Source organism: Thalassophryne amazonica, chromosome 8 (assembly GCF_902500255.1).
Source record: "Thalassophryne amazonica chromosome 8, fThaAma1.1, whole genome shotgun sequence".
In the NCBI taxonomy this organism is placed as follows: domain Eukaryota; kingdom Metazoa; phylum Chordata; class Actinopteri; order Batrachoidiformes; family Batrachoididae; genus Thalassophryne; species Thalassophryne amazonica.
The window spans coordinates 88,427,113-88,451,455 of NC_047110.1; the positions used below are offsets into that span (position 1 = coordinate 88,427,113).

General features: G+C 40.0%; 2 protein-coding genes across 2 annotated transcripts; one reads left to right on the forward strand and one right to left on the reverse strand.

The window, feature by feature from the left end:
- The first annotated feature begins 326 nt into the window (after positions 1-326).
- On the forward strand, positions 327-15,420 carry hdhd5 (haloacid dehalogenase like hydrolase domain containing 5). Its single transcript, XM_034176921.1, has 8 exons — positions 327-542; positions 5,445-5,660; positions 7,091-7,203; positions 7,632-7,725; positions 7,803-7,836; positions 7,953-8,127; positions 14,250-14,438; positions 14,953-15,420. The coding sequence occupies exons 1-8, from the start codon at positions 441-443 to the stop codon at positions 15,380-15,382; spliced, it is 1,353 nt and encodes a 450-aa protein (XP_034032812.1). The 5' UTR covers positions 327-440; the 3' UTR covers positions 15,383-15,420.
- Positions 15,421-19,457: 4,037 nt separating this feature from the next.
- On the reverse strand, positions 19,458-24,274 carry LOC117516051 (ras-related protein Rab-19). Its single transcript, XM_034176922.1, has 2 exons — positions 23,663-24,274; positions 19,458-20,672 (listed from the first exon to the last, which is right to left on the reverse strand). Exons 1-2 carry the CDS (start codon positions 23,844-23,846, stop codon positions 20,398-20,400), a joined length of 459 nt encoding a protein of 152 aa, XP_034032813.1. The 5' UTR covers positions 23,847-24,274; the 3' UTR covers positions 19,458-20,397.
- Positions 24,275-24,343: the final 69 nt, after the last annotated feature.

A 24,343-nucleotide genomic window follows, 5' to 3' on the forward strand; every position in this document is an offset into this window, starting at 1 on the left:
ATCAAATCCATGTAAAGAGAAATATTCGAAATGAGTTAAAAATTAAGTACTACAACAGGAAACTGAATAAATGGCTATTGACAGACTTTATGAATAAAAAAAATGGATAGGAATTAAGGAATTTGTTCGCCTTATTTTCACAACAGTAAATTTTACATAAAGTGTAAAATTTAACTAAAAAAGCAAGCATGTAAAGGCAACTAAAATTTACGTAACATTAAAAGAATAAAGTCCAAAGAAAAACATGGTTGACATCAGATGACGTCACGCCGGACACCGACGTTGTACGGTGTTCTGCGCACGCGCGTCCTGTGTGACGGCAGCCGGTGAGAGACAAAATAAAACTTGTCTCAGTGTCGACCGTCATGAGCTGTTTAGTTAGTGGTCGCATTTCATAGTTCGCGTTAGTTGAGCTAAGGCTCGCTCGGCTGCCTGATGAAATGCAGCGTTTAAGGTTCGTTAAAAGTATTTGGCAGCTGCTGAAGTCGAGCTGCGAGGGAGCAGCGACCCAAACGACCTGCTCCTCGAGACATTACAGCCATGTAAGTCTGTTTGAGCAAAGGAAACAGATAGACCGAAAATATTGAGAATGCTGCCTACTCAGCTGAGTATGAAAAACGGCAAGACTTGATTTTCAGTATTGTGTTTTCCATTTGGTGAAATCTAGTGGCTTTTGCCCCGTGGGGATCCACGGGCTCTAGATTGGGTAGTGTTTATAAAATAGGTAGCAGACATTTTCAGGGTTGGTAATAAATTATGCAAAGTTTCTGTAATGAGTTGGAATGGTGTGTGAGCCCAGAATGTTTTTAGAAGAAAAACTCAACCTTTTATTTCCTGTTAATTATATATTTTTTCATGTTAATTTACTGTCTTAATGTATTTATAAATTGTTTGGGTTCTTGATATCATATACACACTGTCATTTTTAATTATTATTGTCATTGTTATTTTATTTTATTAGATTAGATTAGATAGAACTTGATTAATCCCTTGGGAAGACTTCCTCAGGGAAGTTGAAGTTCCAGCAGCCTTGTATAGCAGCACACAGGGTAAGAAGCACACAGAGCATCAAAAGTGAAAGTTAAAAAAAAATTCAAAATATAAATACACAAATACAAATACCAGACATACTGATCACTACTGGTTTACTGGCTGCTACTGCATACTCTCAGGAGGGCCACTAGCTTAGCTTATGGTAAGTTAGAAGTGGACGCTCTCGTTTTGGCCGTACAACTAACCAGTTTCTGGATATTCTGTGTTAGTATGCGCCCGCGGCCGACGTGCTTGATGAATTCCTGCGCAAAAAGTAGTTCCCATGACCTGCGATGACAGTACGTTTTCATGGGTAGCAAAAATATCAGGAGTATATTTGGCACAAGAACCTGTGTATCTTGTGTGTTTTTATGCCTAAATAATCTTAAGTCAATACTCACACTCATCCCGCAGCATCTTCTCATGTCGGCAAATTCAGCGCTGGGTCAGGCGAAAGTAGTCCGGTGAGCTATCCCACAATGCAAAAATAGCAGAGATGTTGCTCCAATGAGAGTGGCACGCTGAGCAGGGTGGTTCCTCTCCTTCCCGTCCTCTGTCTTCCTGTTACTCCTCCTCCCCCCCGAGGGAGGAGTTGTACAGTCTGATAGCCTAACTCCTTTCACACTGGGCTTGCATACAGTTGCGTTGTGATGCATATGGAGTACACTGGAAAATGTGCAGATTTGGCATATCCCCAGTGTAGGCTGTTATATGATGGCATTCCTAGTCTTGCTTACAATTCTGTATGGTTACTTACTGTATGCTTACTGCCACGTATGTAGCCTTTGCCTCTATTTTTCTGCCTCTCACAGTCCACTCCTGCCTACCTTTTTTTTTTTTTTTTTTTGGCATTGTGGAAATGTGCTCCGTTCTCAAAATGGTACATGAAAAGCAAATGGCACTCACATTTCCAGATGTACAGCGGGACACACTGCTGTCTCCTCAGGGCTCGTAACATCAGATCACAAAGTCCATTGTATGTCCACCCCCCACCCCCCAAAAAAGTAGAAAATATTGCCATTTAAACTCACAAGCATACTTAAACATCCCGTTTCTTCTTTCAGCATTCTGTGTGTCAGGCGGAGGTCTTGGAAAATAAAGTCATACTGGCTTATGGTTTGGTGTGAATACTGATAGAATAACTCCATTAATGTAAATTCTGTCATTTGTACAAAGTTAAATATAACATATCTTTTAATGTTGAATAATGCACTAATTCTGAGGTTTTTTAACAAACACAGACAGATCACAAAGGATTCTGGGTAAAAGTGCCTCTGCTAAACATTGATTGGTTCAGTCATTCATTATGTAAACCAACACGTTAATGTGACGTGTGTTGTGTGTTGGTGTTTACAGATAAATGTGCTTTTGTAAAATATTCCATTTTTTATTTGTAAAAATGGGCATTTTTACAGAGCCCTGGAAGTGTCATCGCAAAATGTTTTGCATGTGGAGAGAATGTGCCCTCATTTTTGTCTAATAGATTACAATTTGTTCATGTAAATGGGGAATCTTCTTCACAGACTAAAGTTAATTATGGAGTTCCACAAGGTTCTGTGCTAGGACCAATTTTATTCACTTTATACATGCTTCCCTTAGGCAGTATTATTAGACGGTATTGTTTAAATTTTCATTGTTACGCAGATGATACCCAGCTTTATCTATCCATGAAGCCAGAGGACACACACCAATTAGCTAAACTGCAGGATTGTCTTACAGACATAAAGACATGGATGACCTCTAATTTCCTGCTTTTAAACTCAGATAAAACTGAAGTTATTGTACTTGGCCCCACAAATCTTAGAAACATGGTGTCTAATCAGATCCTTACTCTGGATGGCATTACCCTGACCTCTAGTAATACTGTGAGAAATCTTGGAGTCATTTTTGATCAGGATATGTCATTCAAAGCGCATATTAAACAAATATGTAGGACTGCTTTTTTGCATTTACGCAATATCTCTAAAATTAGAAAGGTCTTGTCTCAGAGTGATGCTGAAAAACTAATTCATGCATTTATTTCCTCTAGGCTGGACTATTGTAATTCATTATTATCAGGTTGTCCTAAAAGTTCCCTAAAAAGACTTCAGTTAATTCAAAATGCTGCAGCTAGAGTACTAACGGGGACTAGAAGGAGAGAGCATATCTCACCCATATTGGCCTCTCTTCATTGGCTTCCTGTTAACTCTAGAATAGAATTTAAAATTCTTCTTCTTACTTATAAGGTTTTGAATAATCAGGTCCCATCTTATCTTAGGGACCTCGTAGTACCATATCACCCCAATAGAGCGCTTCGCTCTCAGACTGCAGGCTTACTTGTAGTTCCTAGGGTTTGTAAGAGTAGAATGGGAGGCAGAACCTTCAGCTTTCAGGCTCCTCTCCTGTGGAACCAGCTCCCAATTCAGATCAGGGAGACAGACACCCTCTCTACTTTTAAGATTAGGCTTAAAACTTTCCTTTTTGCTAAAGCTTATAGTTAGGGCTGGATCAGGTGACCCTGAACCATCCCTTAGTTATGCTGCTATAGACGTAGACTGCTGGGGGGTTCCCATGATGCACTGTTTCTTTCTCTTTTGCTCTGTATGCACCACTCTGCATTTAATCATTAGTGATCGATCTCTGCTCCCCTCCACAGCATGTCTTTTTCCTGGTTCTCTCCCTCAGCCCCAACCAGTCCCAGCAGAAGACTGCCCCTCCCTGAGCCTGGTTCTGCTGGAGGTTTCTTCCTGTTAAAAGGGAGTTTTTCCTTCCCACTGTAGCCAAGTGCTTGCTCACAGGGGGTCGTTTTGACCGTTGGGGTTTTACATAATTATTGTATGGCCTTGCCTTACAATATAAGGTGCCTTGGGGCAACTGTTTGTTGTGATTTGGCGCTATATAAAAAAAAAGATTGATTGATTGATTGATTGATTGATTTTATTAGTGCCGTGTGCACGTTTTATGATGTTATAAAACGTGCACTCAATATTGTCTTGACACATAAATGTTGGCTTTACACTGTGCGAGTTTTGGCCCTTTTTCAGATCATTTTTCATTCGTGCGAGAATTGTTTGGACCGAGTTTCAGGTTAATCACACGTCCTGCATTGTGTAGTGTACATGGAGTAACAAGCTGCGTTTAACATCTCACGACCACCTCCTGATCGCCGATCTTATGGTCGAATGAAAATTGATATTATTCTGGTCGACCGTCGTTTGGGTATCCTGCTGCTGAAGAGCTACAAGCATCCAACCACTCGCACTGTGCATGTGCAAACACCGCAGACCTGTCTTGTAATGTTTTCTGTTGTTGTTGTTGTTTTCTTTTGTTTTTAAACTTTGATGTCTCCCATCGAGAATTTTTGTAGGCCCGGTGTGAAAGGGGCTTAAGGGACAAAAGTGTTTTTCAGTCTGTTGGTCCTGCATTTGGAAAGGAGCAGTCTGCAGCTGAAGAGGCTCCTGTGGTTACTTCTGTTTTGTCATTTGATGTTTAAATGGACCACAATGGAAATCAGTGTTTTCACTTTTTCTGTCATCTGTGTATTTTTAACATATTTATAATTTTATTATATACTTCCACCTGAATATGAAAGCTGATGATGGTGTTGGGCTCGTAGTCACACCTGTTCACTTCACCTCCATGAAGAACTTGCTTAACACATGGTCAAGGTCATTAGTTGATAAGCTTTCAATCTGAGTATTTTTTCCAATGCTGTTTCGATTTTTATGGAGTATGTTCATGTCCAACAGTTTTTCTAATTGTGTTTTTAGCTTTCTGGTTTGTAACGAAGTTTTCAGTCTGTTCTTGACTAGTCGGAGCTGTTTTCATCTTGTTGGAATTCATTTTGCACGTCCATTTCGAGCTCATTTGCTGTTAATTCCTCCATGTTCTTTGTTCACTTTTAGTTTTCTTTTTTCTTTTGCGCCGTGAAAATTGTAAACAAAGTCGCAAATCTGATATGCTATCTGGACTGGTTGTCGCGGTAGCTGTCTGATATGTGAAAATATCAGACCGGAAATCAGCCAATCAGAGCGCGCATCCTGTCGAAGCCATATAATAAAACTGATTATTTACAGGTATTATATTAAAGTGTTCCATTACTTGTGCAAACCATCATCTTGGCTTTTATGTTTTTAATTAATTTCTATCAAGTTGTAGAGATCTGCTTTCAGTTTGAATTTAAGGAAGATAATTATAGATTTTTTTTTTTGTATTATTTTTTGTATGTTTTGTATTTTTTGTATTTGAAATGGCACAAAAAAAATTAAAATGTGTGAAATACCAAGTGTCCCAGTCCTTTTGGAGGGCACTGTATGTACCCTGGAAACAAAGGCTTATGAATTTCTTTGTCTCTGAAGTTGGAACAGCAGTAAGTCTCTGGTATCATTGTGGTAAACAACCTGATGATTTTCTGCTGTACATTTCAACCCCAGCTCCCTCCTCAGGGCCCCAACTCCTTTGGGCTCCTCTTTGACATAGATGGGGTACTGGTGCGGGGTAAGATGGCAATCCCTGGGGCCAAGCAGTGCTTTAGGAACCTGGTGGACAAGAACGGAAAATACAAGGTACCTGTGCTGTTTGTTACAAATGCTGGCAACTGCATGAGGCAAACCAAGGCTGAGCATCTGTCACATCTGCTCGAGGTGGAGGTAAGACAAACAGCTATTAAATCATTGTTGTACTCACATCCATTTATCTGGTTTTACCCTTAGATGCCTGTTTCTTTGCAATTTGACATTACTGTTCTGACTTTTTTTGGGGGGGGCAGCATGCTTCACTTCTGAAATCACTCATTTTTAAGCATTTTAGAATTAGTTTGGACACTAAAGGACCACATCTAGGCCTCATTTTCATCAAGTTGCAAGAATAATATGAACACTTTTGTTTAAATGGACCCTTTACAAAAATAGTTTAATAACAAAAAGTCAGCCTTTTGTGCCAACTGATCCATAAGTAATAATATAAGCCTTTTTACAGTTTTGTTTACAGTCATTAGGGATACCAACAAAACAACATCCCTTAAAATATTGACTTAGTATTAATTTTCCTAGCTTGTGTTAGCCTATTAATTAGTTTGTTCAGTTAGGTTCACAGTGCTATCATTTTTCAAACCTGTTTTTAATTGACATCACACCGTCTCCATAAATAGTAGTAGTGGTGGTAACTTTAGAGCACTAAAGTATCTGGTGCAGAGTAGGGGAAGAAATTGTCAGTTGTGGTCAGTCAATTTTTTTAGGGATCCCAGAAAGCAGCCCAGTCAACCTAATAAAACACAAATTGGTGTAAGCTGCAAAGAAGCACTTCCAATATTTGCTCTTGCGTTCAATGAGTACTCGTAAGTGGAAGCATGTGGTCCGTGGTTGATTCAGATCAATGGTTGGTCCGTGGCTGTGAAGCCAGACTGTTCTGGTCACTGACTTGCTACAGTGGCTAAAGGTTTATTGACCTTGACTTCACAGACAGTGTTGTGATCATTTGACAAGCTGAATTATTAATCAGCATATTTGGGTATGCGATTGTCCTGGATCAAGTTTCAGATCCTGACTTTCAGTGACTTCCTGGACTCTGCCATCAGAATTCGGTAGTAACGTTCATGTCTCTGGGCCCTTGGACTTTGAACTCAAGATATGCATGGGAAGCAGTTGTGGAGCCGTGAGCTCAATGGACAGAGGTGCTTGGCTATGCTGATATCTTTGCAGGGGAATGAAGGTCTGTGTCTTTAGGGCCCTGGTGCTTCCTGTCTGACTGTGTGGTTGTAAGATTTGGATGCCAACCAGTGACTTAAGGTGATGATTAGATGAACCAGAGCCATTTCTTTCATACCTGTAAGAACCTATGTATCGGTGCCTGCTGAGGCTGACCATTCTTGCCACTTCCAACACTTTACAATCCTTCTAATAAAGCTAATGAGATTCTGTTGTCTAATTTCTGGACTGGTGTAAATAACATCTACAGCAAAGCATATTTGTTATGGTGTTTACTTGTTGCAAAAAATCAGCTCACTCAGTAATTACATCCAGCTAACGTGTGTACCAAACACTGTAGTTTATCTCTGATTTCTGTTTCTGCTCCACTTCAGGTGTCAGCAGACCAGGTGATGCTGTCCCACAGTCCTTTGCGAATGTTCACCCATTTCCACAAAAAGTGTGTGCTCGTGTCAGGACAGGGTCCTGTGCTGGAGGTGGCTCATAAGTATCCTGTCTTGAATTAGTGACTGCTCTTTGATTGTTGAATTTATTCTATGCACTCTTTGTTGTTTTTGCTATTAGGCACTTTAAAATTTCATGATTTTAAATGATTAATCATGGATGCATGTGGGGAGCATTCCTCATCTTATATGGTACATAGTTGGGAGCTGTGCACGTTTGATATTTTTTCCTTTTTCTTTCTAAACAACTCTGTCATTGATGTATTCCTGGTTTGATGACTCCCCCCCCCCCCCCCAAAAAAAAAAAAAAAAAAAATACCAAAACAAAACAGAATACTGTGATACTCACCAGGTGATATACATTTCAGCATCACAGGATTCTGAGTAGTTAATTTGTATTTCACTCGTATGTGCTGTGATTTTCATACCTCTGGGTAATGTGTGTTTATATCTTTAACTTTGCATACATCAGTCTTGGTTTTCAGGATGTTGTTACGATAGAAATGCTGAGAGATGCATATCCTCTTCTAGATGTTGTTGATCACAACAGAAGGCCTAAAAACAGTGTAAGTACGGCATATGAAGCCAGTATATGTTTATGCACTGAAGAGGAGGAATGCCTACTCTTCCTGCTGTCTTTCAGATTCCACCAACTAAAGGCCTGCGCCCAATAGAGGGTATGTTTCCACACAAAACATTGCAGCAGTAGTGTAGTGATTCATTACAGCCAAACCTGTGGCTGTCGTTTGTACATTTATTTTATTTTTTGTCTTTCATGTGTGCTGCCCTACAGCTGTCATATTATTTGGCGAGCCGATCAGATGGGAGACCAACCTCCAGCTCATTGTTGATGTCCTCCTAACCAATGGGAACCCACATAACTTTTGGATTTGCAAGCAGCACCCTCACATCCCGGTCCTGGCCTGTAACATGGACCTCCTGTGGATGGCTGAAACAAAGAATCCCAGGTAGAGTATGTAGTACGCATCAGAGTATAGGCATTAAAATGTGCAACTCAGCGATATTAATTCATTTGAAGGGGTCATATTGTGCATTGTGGTATTTTACAGCTGTGGTAAAGTTGGGGTTTCATGTTTGACACCCGCAAAGACCCACAATTCAGTGATTGTAGGTCGAGCTCCCCACCCCACTGTGAGCAATATAAAGGAAATTAAGGAATTTTCTTAATATAGATTTCTGTGACGTGTGACTGAAGTCTGGAGCTTTGCTCTGAGACACCCCCACTGAGTCAGTCTCTATACTCTCCACTGTTATGGGAGCAAAATACAGCGCTGCCTCCTGCTGAAATGGGGGAGGGTGTGTTCAGCAGCACCCACTATTAATTTAAAGCAACAAGCACAGAAACTGTTTTTCTTCTCATCTGTCCTCTTCATGCCATATGATACATAAAGCCTTCAGGTTTGTTTTTCAGAAAATTCAAAATTTGTCATTTTTAGGCTGCATTGTCACTGTCTCAGGTATTTTTAGGTGCAAGCATTAATTTTATACCTCTAAATTATTTATTTATTTATGCTGCAACTAATTGCTCAGGGTTGCTACAGCGGACCTGGTAGACTTCCACATTGGAATTTGGCACGTTTTATACCAGATGCCCTGCCTGATGCAACTCCAGTTCTACATGGAGAAATGTGCACAGTTCCTGGTGTTCCTAAGCAGTTTCCCAGGCAAGTACGAATCAGGGCCTTCTCTGGGGAACTTCTGACATCTGAAGGGATCAAGTGTACACAGAGCAGCATGACTGAAGTAATGATCCTCCCAATAATAAGTACTAATTACTCATAATAACACAGCAGGTAGCTCAGTGGGATAAGGAGTTGGGCTACCAATCTGCAGGCTTAGGTTTGATTCTCGTCATGCTAGCTTTCTGTGTCCTTGTACACGACCATTAATCTACATTGTTTCAGTGCACCCAGCTGTAAATAGTTACCACCTTTGGCCGGGAAAGTCAACTGCATCCCATCCAGATGAAGTCATAGACTCATCTGCTTAACGCTACAGGATCCAGGGATAAGCACCTGCACCAGTGGGTCAAGAGGCCTATATAGGACTTACTTGCTTCTTCTCCCAATAAAAGTTTAGTTCAAAACTTCTCTTCCTCCAGGTACGGGATGGGGGTGAAGGTTCGCTATTCTCAGTAAAAGTAATTAAGAGCTGGCAGTGTCGCACATTAAGCTGTAGCTCCATGGGAAGTTAGCATAGAGTGCTTTCACACTGACCTTGTTTGGTCAGGACCATCAGAATTTTCAGTTCAGTGCAAACTAAAATAGGTGTCAAAGCTGCATCAGACCACAGTCTAGACTTTAGAGTCGAGAGCAATATTCCAATATTTTGTCTGACCAAAAAAAGGTGATCTCAGTTGAGATCAAACTGAACCATGGTCTGGCTTGTTTGTAATGTGAAACTGCTTTTGGATAGGTTGGATCTTGGACCAGTTACAGTAAGTTGTGGCAGGTTATCATGGCATCATCATAACAATCCAGTAGACAGTAGAAGACTCGATTGGCTTTGCTCAAAATGTAAATGAGTCCACCCACCACTTTAATCATATCTTAGATCTTGTTCTGACTTATGGTATGGAAATTGAAGACTTAACAGTATTCCCTGAAAACTCCCTTCTGTCTGATCATTTCTTAATAACATTTACATTTACTCTGATGGACTACCCAGCAGTGGGGAATAAGTTTCATTACACTAGAAGTCTTTCAGAAAGCGCTGTAACTAGGTTTAAGGATATGATTCCTTCTTTATGTTCTCTAATGCCATATACCAACACAGTGCAGAGTAGCTACCTAAACTCTGTAAGTGAGATAGAGTATCTCGTCAATAGTTTTACATCCTCATTGAAGACAACTTTGGATGCTGTAGCTCCTCTGAAAAAGATAGCTTTAAATTAGAAGTGCCTGACTCCGTGGTATAACTCACAGACTCGCAGCTTAAAGCAGATAACCCGTACGTTGGAGAGGAAATGGCGTCTCACTAATTTAGAAGATCTTCACTTAGCCTGGAAAAAGAGTCTGTTGCTCTATAAAAAAGCCCTCCGTAAAGCTAGGATATCTTACTACTCATCACTAATTGAAGAAAATAAGAACAACCCCAGGTTTCTTTTCAGCACTGTAGCCAGGCTGACAAAGAGTCAGAGCTCTGTTGAGCCGAGTATTCCTTTAACTTTAACTAGTAATGAGTTCATGACTTTCTTTGCTAATAAAATTTTAACTATTAGAGAAAAAATTACTCATAACCATCCCAAAGACGTATCGTTATCTTTGGCTGCTTTCAGTGATGCCGGTATTTGGTTAGACTCTTTCTCTCAGATTGTTCTGAGTTATTTTCATTAGTTACTTCATCCAAACCATCAACATGTCTATGAGACCCCATTCCTACCAGGCTGCTCAAGGAAGCCCTACCATTATTTAATGCTTCGATCTTAAATATGATCAATCTATCTTTATTAGTTTGCTATGTACCACAGGCTTTTAAGGTGACAGTAATTAACCCATTACTTAAAAAGCCATCACTTGACCCAGCTATCTTAGCTAATTATAGGCCAATCTCCAACCTTCCTTTTCTCTTAAAAATTCTTGAAAGGGTAGTTGTAAAACAGCTAACTGATCAACTGCAGAGGAATGGTCTATTTGAAGAGTTTCAGTCAGGTTTTAGAATTCATCATAGTACAGAAACAGCATTAGTGAAGGTTACAAATGCTCTTCTTATGGCCTCGGACAGTGGACTCATCTCTGTGCTTGTTCTGTTAGACCTCAGTGCTGCTTTTGATACTGTTGACCATAAAATTTTATTACAGAGATTAGAGCATGCCATAGGTATTAAAGGCACTGCGCTGCGGTGGTTTGAATCATATTTATCTAATAGATTACAATTTGTTCATGTAAATGGGGAATCTTCTTCACAGACTAAGGTTAATTATGGAGTTTCACAAGGTTCTGTGCTAGGACCAATTTTATTCACTTTATACATGCTTCCCTTAGGCAGTATTATTAGACGGCATTGCTTAAATTTTCATTGTTACGCAGATGATACCCAGCTTTATCTAGCTTTATCAGCCAGAGGACACACACCAATTAGCTAAACTGCAGGCTTGTCTTACAGACATAAAGACATGGATGACCTCTAATTTCCTGCTTTTAAACTCAGATAAAACTGAAGTTATTGTACTTGGCCCCACAAATCTTAGAAACATGGTGTCTAACCAGATCCTTACTCTGGATGGCATTACCCTGACCTCTAGTAATACTGTGAGAAATCTTGGAGTCATTTTTGATCAGGATATGTCATTCAAAGCGCATATTAAACAAATATGTAGGACTGCTTTTTTGCATTTACGCAATATCTCTAAAATCAGAAAGGTCTTGTCTCAGAGTGATGCTGAAAAACTAATTCATGCATTTATTTCCTCTAGGCTGGACTATTGTAATTCATTATTATCAGGTTGTCCTAAAAGTTCCCTAAAAAGCTTTCAGTTAATTCAAAATGCTGCAGCTAGAGTACTAACGGGGACTAGAACGAGAGAGCATATCTCACCCATGTTGGCCTCTCTTCATTGGCTCCCTGTTAATTCTAGAATAGAATTTAAAATTCTTCTTCTTACTTATAAGGTTTTGAATAATCAGGTCCCATCTTATCTTAGGGACCTCATAGTACCATATCACCCCAATAGAGCGCTTCGCTCTCAGACTGCAGGCTTACTTGTAGTTCCTAGGGTTTGTAAGAGTAGAATGGGAGGCAGAGCCTTCAGCTTTCAGGCTCCTCTCCTGTGGAACCAGCTCCCAATTCAGATCAGGGAGACAGACACCCTCTCTACTTTTAAGATTAGGCTTAAAACTTTCCTTTTTGCTAAAGCTTATAGTTAGGGCTGGATCAGGTGACCCTGAACCATCCCTTAGTTATGCTGCTATAGACTTAGACTGCTGGGGGGTTCCCATGATGCACTGAGTGTTTCTTTCTCTTTTTGCTCTGTATGCACCACTCTGCATTTAATCATTAGTGATTGATCTCTGCTCCCCTCCACAGCATGTCTTTTTCCTGGTTCTCTCCCTCAGCCCCAACCAGTCCCAGCAGAAGACTGCCCCTCCCTGAGCCTGGTTCTGCTGGAGGTTTCTTCCTGTTAAAAGGGAGTTTTTCCTTCCCACTGTCGCCAAGTGCTTGCTCACAGGGGGTCGTTTTGACCGTTGGGGTTTTTACCTAATTATTGTATGGCCTTGCCTTGCAATATAAAGCGCCTTGGGGCAACTGTTTGTTGTGATTTGGTGCTATATCAATAAAATTGATTGAAATTCCAGCCTGACCGGAAAATCACTAAGGGCCCCTGGGCAAGGTCCTTAATCCCCTAGTTGCTCCCTGTGTGTAGTGAGCGCCTTGCATGGTAGCAGCCTGACATTGGGGTGAATGTGAGGCATTGATGTGTAAAGCACTTTGTGTCTGATGCAGATGGAAAAGCGCTATATAAATGCAGTCCATTTACCTTTTTTTTTTTTTTTTAAGATTTAGAAGTGTTTATTTCTTGCTAACGTTTAGAAAAATAAATGAGAAACATATTTATTCAGAAACACAGCTGTTTTGGAGTGTATTCCACCACTGGATTACTTTGTTTGAGCAAAAACCATCTGACGTCACGCTGCCTATTTACTCAGATTGGTAGTCGCTGTGTCATGTCACTTTGTATTCCCATAAAATATACTTATGGTCTATTTTGGCTCAGCTGACGGCAGAGTGACCGTGGTCTGTTGTTGCTTCAAAAGGCCCGCTCTTATTGAAAATGAATAGCAAGTTAGTCGTGACGTTGCTGCTGTCGCTTATAGTTACTGTAGCTTACGAAGCCTGGTGACTTATACTCAACAAAAATATAAACGCAACACTTTTGGTTTTGCTCCCATTTTGTATGAGATTAACTCAACGATCTAAAACTTTTTCCACATACACAATATCACCATTTCCCTCAAATACTGTGCACAAACCAGTCTAAATCTGTGATATTGAGCACTTCTCCTTTGCTGAGATAATCCATCCCACCTCACAGGTGTGCCATATCAAGATGCTGATTAGACACCATGATTAGTGCACAGGTGTGCCTTAGACTGCCCACAATAAAAGGCCACTCTGAAAGGTGCAGTTTTGTTTTATTGGGGGGGGATACCAGTCAGTATCTGGTGTGACCACCATTTGCCTCATGCAGTGCAACACATCTCCTTCGCATCATCCGTGAAGAGAACACCTCTCCAACGTGCCAAACGGCAGCAAATGTGAGCATTTGCCCACTCAAATCGGTTACAACGACGAACTGGAGTCAGGTCGAGACCCCGATGAGGACGACGAGCATGCAGATGAGCTTCCCTGAGACAGTTTCTGACAGTTTGTGCAGAAATTCTTTGGTTATGCAAACCGATTGTTCCAGCAGCTGTCCGAGTGGATGGTCTCAGATGATCTTGGAGGTGAACATGCTGGATGTGGAGGTCCTGGGCTGGTGTGGTTACACGTGGTCTGCGGTTGTGAGGCTGGTTGGATGTACTGCCAAATTCTCTGAAACGCCTTTGGAGACAGCTTATGGTAGAGAAATGAACATTCAATACACGAGCAACAGTTCTGGTTGACATTCCTGCTGTCAGCATGCCAATTGCACGCTCCCTCAAATCTTGCGACATCTGTGGCATTGTGCTGTGTGATAAAACTGCACCTTTCAGAGTGGCCTTTTATTGTGGGCAGTCTAAGGCACACCTGTGCACTAATCATGGTGTCTAATCAGCATCTTGATATGGCACACCTGTGAGGTGGGATGGATTATCTCAACAAAGGAGAAGTGCTCACTATCACAGATTTAGACTGGTTTGTGAACAATATTTGAGAGAAATGGTAATATTGTATATGTGGAAAAAGTTTTAGATCTTTGAGTTCATCTCATACAAAATGGGAGCAAAACCAAAAGTGTTGCGTTTATATTTTTGTTGAGTGTATATTAGCATGCTGACAAAATGTGTGCCACCGTTAACTCTTCATTACGTGCATTCTACCACTGATTGTAAATCATTGATGTGTGACACTATGTATTACACTCTCATAGGTTTGGCCATGGTATGTTCTTGGTGTGCCTGGAGAGCCTGTACAAGAAGGTTACAGGCTATGACCTGAAGTACGAGGCTTTGATTGGTAAACCCAGTGTGGTGACTTACAACTATGCTGAGCTGCTGATCAGGCAGCAGGCTGAGGAACTCGGCTGGACCAGGCCTGTGAGGAGGCTGTATGCTATTGGGTGAGTGACAGAGCCATTTGTTTAGCTTAAATATTCAAATCATAACAGAGTTGGGTTTCATTGTAAACCTACAGTAGTGTTCAGAATAATAGTAGTGCTATGTGACTAAAAAGATTAATCCAGGTTTTGAATATATTTCTTATTGTTACATGTGAAACAAGGTACCAGTAGATTCTCACAAATCCAACAAGACCAAGCATTCATGATATGCACACTCTTAAGGCTATGAAATTGGGCTATTAGTAAAAAAAAAGTAGAAAAGGGGGTGTTCACAATAATAGTAGCATCTGCTGTTGACGCTACAAACTCAAAACTATTATGTTCAAACTGCTTTTTTTACCAATCCTTTTCCATGTAACAATAAGAAGTATACTCAAAACCTGGATTAATCTTTTTAGTCACATAGTACTACTATTATTCTGAACACTACTGTATTTCTTCAAGAAAAAACTGTGACTTGACACTAAACAACTTACAAGTGTTTTATTTATTTTGGTCACTTCTATACCAATAGTGATAACCCAATGGCTGACATATACGGTGCCAACCTCTACAACCGCTACCTCCAAGCCACCCGACACAGCTACGCTAAGATGCAGGCTAAAAGCGGAGGAGTAGGAGGAGGTGGGGATCTGCAGAGAGAAAGTGTTGACAACCCCTTTAAAATGACCCTGGCGGAACTGAATGGAGCATCAGGTGTGTATGGTACAGATGAGAGCCTCCCCGAGGGCTGTAGCTCCATCCTGGTGTGTACAGGAGTGTACAGCAAAGACCAGCAGGAGCTGCCCTCAGACCCAACGCACACAGTCACTGAGCAACGCATCTTCCATGGTCACAGGGACTTCCGCTTTGACCCCACCCTCACGCAGCCATCCTTTTTGGTGCAGGATGTGAGGGAGGCTGTGGAACTGGTGTTCCAACTGGAAGGTTGGCAATTGAATTAGGATTAGTTTACCCTTACATGCAGAACAAACAGCTCTGACATCTAGAACAAATTTTTTTCTAACCTATACCTCATATCATCACAGGGAAGATGTTACTGTCTCTAGTTTGAGATTTTTAAAAGTATGACTGAGTACAAAAAAGCAGTAGTATGGAGTTTTAACAGTTTATGTCAAAAGGTCGGTGATGTACAGTGCCCTCCAAAAGTATTGTAACACTTGGTATTTCACACATTTTAATTTGTTTATGCCATTTCAAATACAAAAATAAAAATTTATAAAATTATCTTCCTTAAACTGAAACTCAAAGCAAAATCTCTACAACTTGATATAAAGTCAGTAAAATATAAAAGCAAAGATGATAGGTTGCATAAGTAATGGAATGCTTTGGTAAATAATTAGGTTTATTGCCAGTTTTCTTTGGACAAGTCAGGGGATGGATACATGAACATTTCCAAGTCAATGAATATGTCTTGGACTTTATTTACATCAATTATGAAGAAATACAAACAGTATGGCACTCTATGGTAAATCTGCATGGAGTAGACAGTTCTCAGAAACTGAGTGACTGTGCTAAAAGGAGAAGATTGAGGAAAGCCACCAAGACACCCAGACAACCCAGAAGAAGTTATAGGTTTCTGTGGCTGTGATTGGAGAAATTGTGCATAATGCATGCTTTGCATTTTGTATCACCAGTTATACAGCTTCATGATGAAGTGGTATAGAGGAGCGTTTTCTTAAAAAGAAGACCTGAAAGTTCAGCTACAATTTGCCAGAAGGTACACCTGAGATTTTGTTTTGTTGAAAGAAAATCCTCCTTTATACCACTTCATCATGAAGCTGTATAACTGGAGATACAAAATGCGGTAAAGTCCAACACATATTCAGTGACTTAGACATGTTCATGTATGCATCCCCTGACTTGTCTGAAGAAAACTGCTAATAAAACTTATTACAGGTGTTATAATAAAGGGTTCCATTACTTATGCAACCCATCATCTTGGCTTTTATATTTTTAATTAATTTATATCAATTTGTAGAGATTTGCCTTGACTTTGACTTTAAGGAAGACAAGTTTAAAAATTTTATTTTTGCATTTTTTGAATTTGAAATGGCATAAACAAATTAAAATGTTCCAATACTTTTGGAGGGAACTGTATCAGACATTCATATTCTGTCTTTTATTACCACAGTAAGACTACTTGATATATAAGCTGGAGTTGGGATGGTTAACTTGACTTATGAAGGCAAACAATCTACAGGTTTTCATTCCAGTCACACAACCCATGTGTTGATTGTGTGACTCCACATGCAGAATAGCAAACCAGTGAAATCAGCTGCTGATGTGACTAGTTCCAATCAAACTTGCTGACTGTCTATGGATCATCCAGGGATTTGGTAGTGGTTAGTGGGACCACATCCTTTGAAGGCTTTGTACAACACAGTCTATGCCAGCGTTCTTGTATAATCCACACAATCAAGGTACAAGTTGTGGTGATCTCCCATTGACAATTTTCGGCTCCAATTTTCATCCCAATTTCACAATTGACAGAATCGGGCTTATTTTCATAAAATAGTAGAAAATAAATCTGTATTACTTACTATTTTATTTCCACTTACATACTGAATATTGTTGATTACACCCGTGTACGTATGAGTCCCATTACATGCTGTTTTTGCGCATGTGTAGAACATTACTTCTGAGTTTTTCTCAATTTTCCAAGATGTCTCTGTTAACATCTCAAGTGTCTTCTGTTAAAGAGTGTGACATGATTTTCATGGGTTACATGTTGCAGAAGAAGATCAGGTTTCTGGTCTGATAATGGTAGGTTCCAATTGTTTTGCACCTACCTGTCAACTTTCACCTACTATTACACAAAAGTACAGCCAATGTGGATCAGTTACATTGGATTAGTCATGTTGTGTGGATCACAATTTATCCAGACATGATTTTTTTTTTTTTTTTAATACGTGTAAAACTTTCCCAGTTGCAAACTGTGTTCTCTAATGCAGCGCTACTTTTACCACAGGTTTACACCAGTTTTCAGGTCCAGATTGGGTATATTTTGTTTTTTGTGCCAAAAATATACACTATATGGTTTCAAAAATCAACGGGAGACCGCCCTGACATACACTTGTCTACACTTTTGTAATGTGTCTGTTTGAGTAATGTACGGTGGCTGGGAAGTGCAAAAACACTTTTTACAAATGGCAGAACAGTTTTACAACCCCTGGCAAAAATTATGGAATCACCGGCCTCGGAGGATGTTCAGTTTAATTTTGTAGAAAAAAAGCAGATCACAGACATGACACAAAACTAAAGTCATTTCAAATGGCAACTTTCTGGCTTTAAGAAACACTATAAGAAATCAGGAAAAAAAAATTGTGGCAGTCAGTAATGGTTACTTTTTTAGACCAAGCAGAGGGAAAAAAATATGGAATCACTCAATTCTGAGGAAAAAATTATGGAATCATGAAAAACAAAAGAACGCTCCAACACATCACGAGTATTTTGTTGCACCACCTCTGGCTTTTGTAACAGCTTGCAGTCTCTGAGGCATGGCCTTAATGAGTGACAAACAGTACTCTTCATCAATCTGGCTCCAACTTTCTCTGATTGCTGTTGCCAGATCAGCTTTGCAGGTTGGAGCCTTGTACCATTTTCTTCAACTTCCACCAAAGATTTTCAATTGGATTACGATCCGGACTATTTGCAGGCCATGACATTGACCCTATGTGTCTTTTTGCAAGGAATGTTTTCACAGTTTTTGCTCTATGGCAAGATGCATTATCATCTTGAAAAATGATTTCATCATCCCCAAACATCCTTTCAATTGATGGGATAAGAAAAGTGTCCAAAATATCAATGTAAACTTGTGCATTTATTGATGATGTAATGACAGCCATCTCCCCAGTGCCTTTACCTGACATGCAGCCCCATATCATCAATGACTGTGGAAATTTACATGTTCTCTTCAGGCAGTCATCTTTATAAATCTCATTAGAACGGCACCAAACAAAAGTTCCAGCATCATCACCTTGCCCAATGCAGATTTGAGATTCATCACTGAATATGACTTTCATCCACAGTCCACGATTGCTTTTCCTTAGCCCATTGTAACCTTGTTTTTTTTCTGTTTAGGTGTTAATGATGGCTTTCGTTCAGCTTTTCTGTATGTAAATCCCATTTCCTTTAGGCAGTTTCTTACAGTTCAGTCACAGACGTTGACTCCAGTTTCCTCCCATTCGTTCCTCATTTGTTTTGTTGTGCATTTTCGATTTTTGAGACATATTGCTTTAAGTTTTCTGTCTTGACGCTTTGATGTCTTCCTTGGTCTACCAGTATGTTTGCCTTTAACAACCTTCCCATATTGTTTGTATTTGGTCCAGAGTTTAGACACAGTTGACTGTGAACAACCAACATCTTTTGCAACATTGCGTGATGATTTACCTTCTTTTAAGAGTTTGATAATCCTCTCCTTTGGTTCAATTGACATCTCTCATGTTGGAGCCATGATTCATGTCAGTCCACTTGGTGCAACAGCTCTCCGAGGTGTGATCACTCCTTTTTAGATGCAGACTAATGAGCAGATCTGATTTGATGCAGGTGTTAGTTTTGGGGATGAAAATTTACAGGGTGATTCCATAATTTATTCCTCAGAATTGAGTGATTCCATATTTTTTTTCCTTCTGCTTGGTCTAAAAAAGTAACCTTTACTGACTGCCACAATTTTTTTTTCTTGATTTCTTATAGTGTTTCTTAAAGCCAGAAAGTTGCCATTTGAAATGACTTTAGTTTTGTGTCATGTCTGTGATCTGCTTTTTTTTCTACAAAATTGAACTGAATGAACATCCTCCGAGGCTGGTGATTCCATAATTTTTGCCAGGGGTTGTAGAAGAAGTTGCAAAACAAATTTACAAAGTCCCGAAACAAATTTATAAATGCCAGATTCTGACGGAAGGGAAACGTCTGTCATTTGGTACATTGCCCTTCTGTCAGAATCTGTCATTCGTAAATTTGTTTCGGGATTTCATGTAAAAGTGTTCTGCCTCTTGAAAAAGTGTTTTTGCGCTTCCCAGCCACCGTAGAAATGAGATGTTATTCTACTATAAAATAGGTATACTGTACCTATAAAATTGGTAAGATTCTGAATGATGCGGGAACCAGCATTTCTGCCTCATTAAGAGACATCTGCGGGTATATGACAAACACACAATACACAAAAAGGTGCTCAAGTCTGCACAATGGCGAACTGCATCATATTGCCTTCCCAATATGCAGTACCCAATTTTAGACCCATTCTACTGTTCGATTTCATTGCTGTAATGTTTAAAGTGATTAATTCTAATCTGGGAGGAATGTCTAACCACAGATGCTGAAGAGATTTATTCACTTAGGCTCAGTGTAGTATTTAATTAGTTTTAATTTTTATCTGCGATCTTGAGTACGATCCTTCTATTGAAAATGTGAGTTTGCATTTCTGCAGAAATGAAAAAGTGTCATCTTTCTGTGGAGTGGTTGTTTTTGTATATACGGCATTTGTAGGGTAAAATGCTCAATTTAACGCAATTGGCAAAATGTGCAATAATGTGCAGTATAAGCCACATGAAAAGGATGAAACAAACTGTTGGTACAACTGTAATGAAGCTGTAGTTTATAATGAATTAATGGGAGGTTATAGGGAATATGCTTCATAAATAAATGTTTCAAACCTAGATGTATCAGAATAATTGTTCAAGTGTAAAATGTCAAGTTTAAACAGTTTTGAAATCATGACTGTGGATATACATCATTTCATGCACTGGGGCTAAAAAAAAAAGTGGTATTTGGAGATTTTAGGCTTTGAACAATTTTGAAGGCGTACCTTATGAACTGTATAAATACTCAAATTCACACCACCACCAGTAATGGCTTCCAATACAGGACACACATTCAAAATACACATCCACAGTGCAAGTTGGCGTCACTTTTTTCCCTTTTGTTTCTCAAAGGAGTCTTGAATGACATCAGTGTCCCATCAGCACCCGCATTGTTTCTCTGAGGAGCCACCTCCATGGATTGTGTGGGAGTTGTTACTCAACATGAACTGAGGAGAGTCCTGCAAGACCTCATCTATGATGGTCATGCCGTTTCGTGCGAGCAGCTCCCGGGCCATGAGGACGAAGGCCGCCTCTACGTTCTGAGCCTCCTTGGCTGAGGTTTCCAGAGCAGCCAGCACGCCTCTGTTTTCTGCCAGAGTACACGCGTCCTCAAACAACACCTGCCTCTGTGTGTGGAGGTCTGACTTGTTACCTGCATTTAAGAGCAGAAGATCAAATGTTGACGGAGCAAAACTACACCGCTAACAAGTCATTACAGCAAAGCTTATCATCACAATCCGCTAACATATCAAAATGAACACTGCAGGTCAGTGATACAGAAAAGCGCCATGATTATTGCCAATCAATTCAGTTCAAATCACAATATGTCATCCCAAGGCGATACACACGAGCAAGGTTTAAATCTTACCCACCCCACAACAAACACACTGCACACGGTGTGAAGGAAAACTCCATCAGGTGTGACTTTGTTGTTTTGTTTTTTAGTCAAGGAAGACACCTCAAGTAGACCAGACTCAGTGGGGTGATCATTTCTTTGGCCACATATCTGCTGGAGCCAGGTGAAATGTGAGCATCCCCTTGGCCTTGTCTAGCTGCTGGGGTCCTCAACACTCGGGCACTTGCGTGCTGGATCATGCACAGAGAAACAGGCCACATGGCGAAAATGTCTAAGCTGACGCTCCTACACAATGCAAGTGATACTCCTCATCTTAGTCTCTCTTAGTAACTGCTCCTTTGATACAAGTCATTCCAGCGGTACCCAAGGAACCTCCAAGAAACCAAGTACACTGGTTGGCGTCAAAGTCACACAACCATATGACAGGCAGCACCAGGATCACAGACCAAGAACAGATGAGTCAGGAGGAGAACAAAGTGAAATAAGAGGGGAAGTATTAAAACATAATAGGCTGATTCTTTAATTACGGGCACTATTGGCCTTGTAATTTCCACCACACCATTTCCTTACAATATAAGGGTGACTCTTAGACTACGGGCACTTATGTCCTTTGATCATATTGTATGAAAAACAGAAAAAAAGGGAGATTTCACACTTTTATAGTTATCTTTACAATGAAAGTGTTAAGAAATTTGTTCTAGTAGTCTATGATGACTTTTTCACCTTTTTTCAGCATCATTATATGCAAATATTGCCGTTTTGTGCTTGTCCCACACCCAGGCTTTTGATCTTCAATGATAAAAATGAATGGTAAAGAAACGTTTTTTCTAATGTTTTAAAATATCTCAATAAAATATCAGTAAAATAATCAAAACATAATTGGGGTAATCAGTGTCATACAACTGTTGTGATTTTTTTTTTTTTTTAAACAAAATGTAGTTGTCCCACACTATTGCCGTAATTTCCACCACAACACTGTAATGTCCCTTTAAACAGTTTGTATGAAAGATTGTTTGGGTAGTTTCTATGGAGATAAACAGTGACATCAGAGCACATGTATATAGCGCCAAATCACAACAAACAGTTGCCCCAAGGTGCTTTATATTGTAAGACAATGGTGTGGTGGAAATTACATTTACAAGGACAATAGTGCCCGTAATTAAAGAATCACCCATAAAGCACCTTGGGGCAACTGTTTGTTGTGATTTGGTGCTATATACATGTGCTCTGATGTCACTGTTTATCTCCATAGAAACTACCCAAACAATCTTTCATACAAACTGTTTAAAGGGACATTACAGTGTTGTGGTGGAAATTACGGCAATAGTGTGGGACAACTACATTTTGTTTAAAAAAATCACAACAGTTGTATGACATTGAATAACCCAATTATGTTTTGATTATTTTACTGATATTTTATTCAGAGATATTTTAAAACATTAGAAAAAACGTTTCTTTACCATTCATTTTTATCATTGAAGATCAAAAGTCTGGGTGTGGGACAAGCACAAAACGGCAATATTTGCATATAATGATGCTGAAAAAAGGTGAAAAAGTCATCATAGACTACTAGAACAAATTTCTTAACACTTTCATTGTAAAGATAACTATAAAAGTGTGAAATCTCCCTTTTTTTCTGTTTTTCATACAATATGATCAAAGGACATAATAAGTGCCCGTAGTCTAAGAGTCACCCAGTACTCATCTTCACAGGATGATGTAGATGAATGAATGAGGAAATGAAACAGCTGTGTACCTTACCATAGTAAGTGACTGAGTTTAATAGACTGCCCTTTCTAAAACGGGCTTGAGTTAGGGTTAGTCTGTTACTCTTTTTTGTGTTTGATTATGTAACTAACAGAAAACTCAAGAGGTTCCCCCATTTCAGGGTTAAGAATCTGAGTTTTCATTAAACCTGCTTTCTGAAACAGCCAGTTTGGGGAAAAAAAAAAAGCTTTTAAGACTTAACATGTAGAAATTGAGTCGGACAACATGAAGAGAGACTATTTCTATAGTCTGACACGCATGGTGTGTACGTTATTTACACAAAAGTAAAAAAAAAAAAAAACTGAAAACTTTCCAGACACACAACTTACATAGGGCTCGGCCCGGCTTCTTACCCCACAGGGGGCTTGGTAGTGAAACACAAAGGGCCGGGCCAGCTGACTACGTAAACAGCAGGTGCAGATGGTTGTCTGCACTTGGCCCATTGCAGTGAGTGATCAGAGTTTGCATACACATTACAGAGACATTTTTGGAAACAATCAAAAGAACATCGCCCTGCCGGGATAACAGATATGCGCTTTGGCTCCTTAACATATCAGGCGAGGAGTGCAGTGTAACCTTGAGTGGTGGACATTTACATGTGAACAGGTTTAACATACAGTGGGCCACTGACTTGGTGAATTATGTCTGGACAAACCCTGTGTTACTCTCCATCTGGGGAGGCAACCTATGGCGGGGGATATTTTTTTGGCATCTCTATTTGGAAAAATCCTGGATATGATGTTGCCAATGCCAGGCCAGTAACCAAAAATTAGGACATACCCCAGTGCCAATTCCAACCAAAATGTTAGCCTCTGCATCAGATGACACACACAGTCCAGAAACATTAAGAGGGGGGTGTATGATCCACACTGAATGATTCATCTGGTCCTGTTGAGCAGATGGTGTTTCCATCAGTCATCCCACTGATAGTGATGTTCCAAATAGGACAGACAAGTTACTGTCTATTACGACATGAAGTCAGGCCTGCATAAAACTGAGCTTTATTTAATTCTACTTACCAATAAGTATCAGTAGCACGCTGGCAGCACCGTACTGCTCAACCTCCCTGATCCAGTGGGGAACAGATTCAAATGTGTTGCGCCGTGTAATGTCATAAGCCACCATTGCACCATGGGCACTGCGGTAGTAACTCTGAGTTATGGTACGAAAACGCTCTTGTCCTGCCGTGTCCCACACCTGCATCTGCAAGAAATTGCAACAAATTAAATCCTTATATACTGAAGGTAAAATATCCTACAAGCATACATCTTAAAGCTACAGTCTGTTGGACTAAATGCCATCTTAGAGATGTTACAGATTGTATTATGCCATAACTGGTCCCCTTTGAGCAACTGTATCAACATGACAGCAGCGTCCATGAGGGGACCCGTTCCCATGTAGGTATGAGGGGCTCATTCTAAGCTTATGAAAACACATTGATTCATTGTTGTAACTTCTGATACATTAATGAACAGATTGTTATGAGTGACATTCCATTTCTGCTCATAAACACCCTTAAATCCTAACAGGGTTGGGAGCATTATCTGTGCTTCAATTCCAAATCCACATCCAGTCTCAATTCACAGTTGCATAACTGACTGTCCGTGCATACCTACTGGCTCAATACTACACACAAGCATTGGTACTGGGATAAACCTGATTTCAGGCTTGCACCATGATGCATACTTGCTGCCGACTGG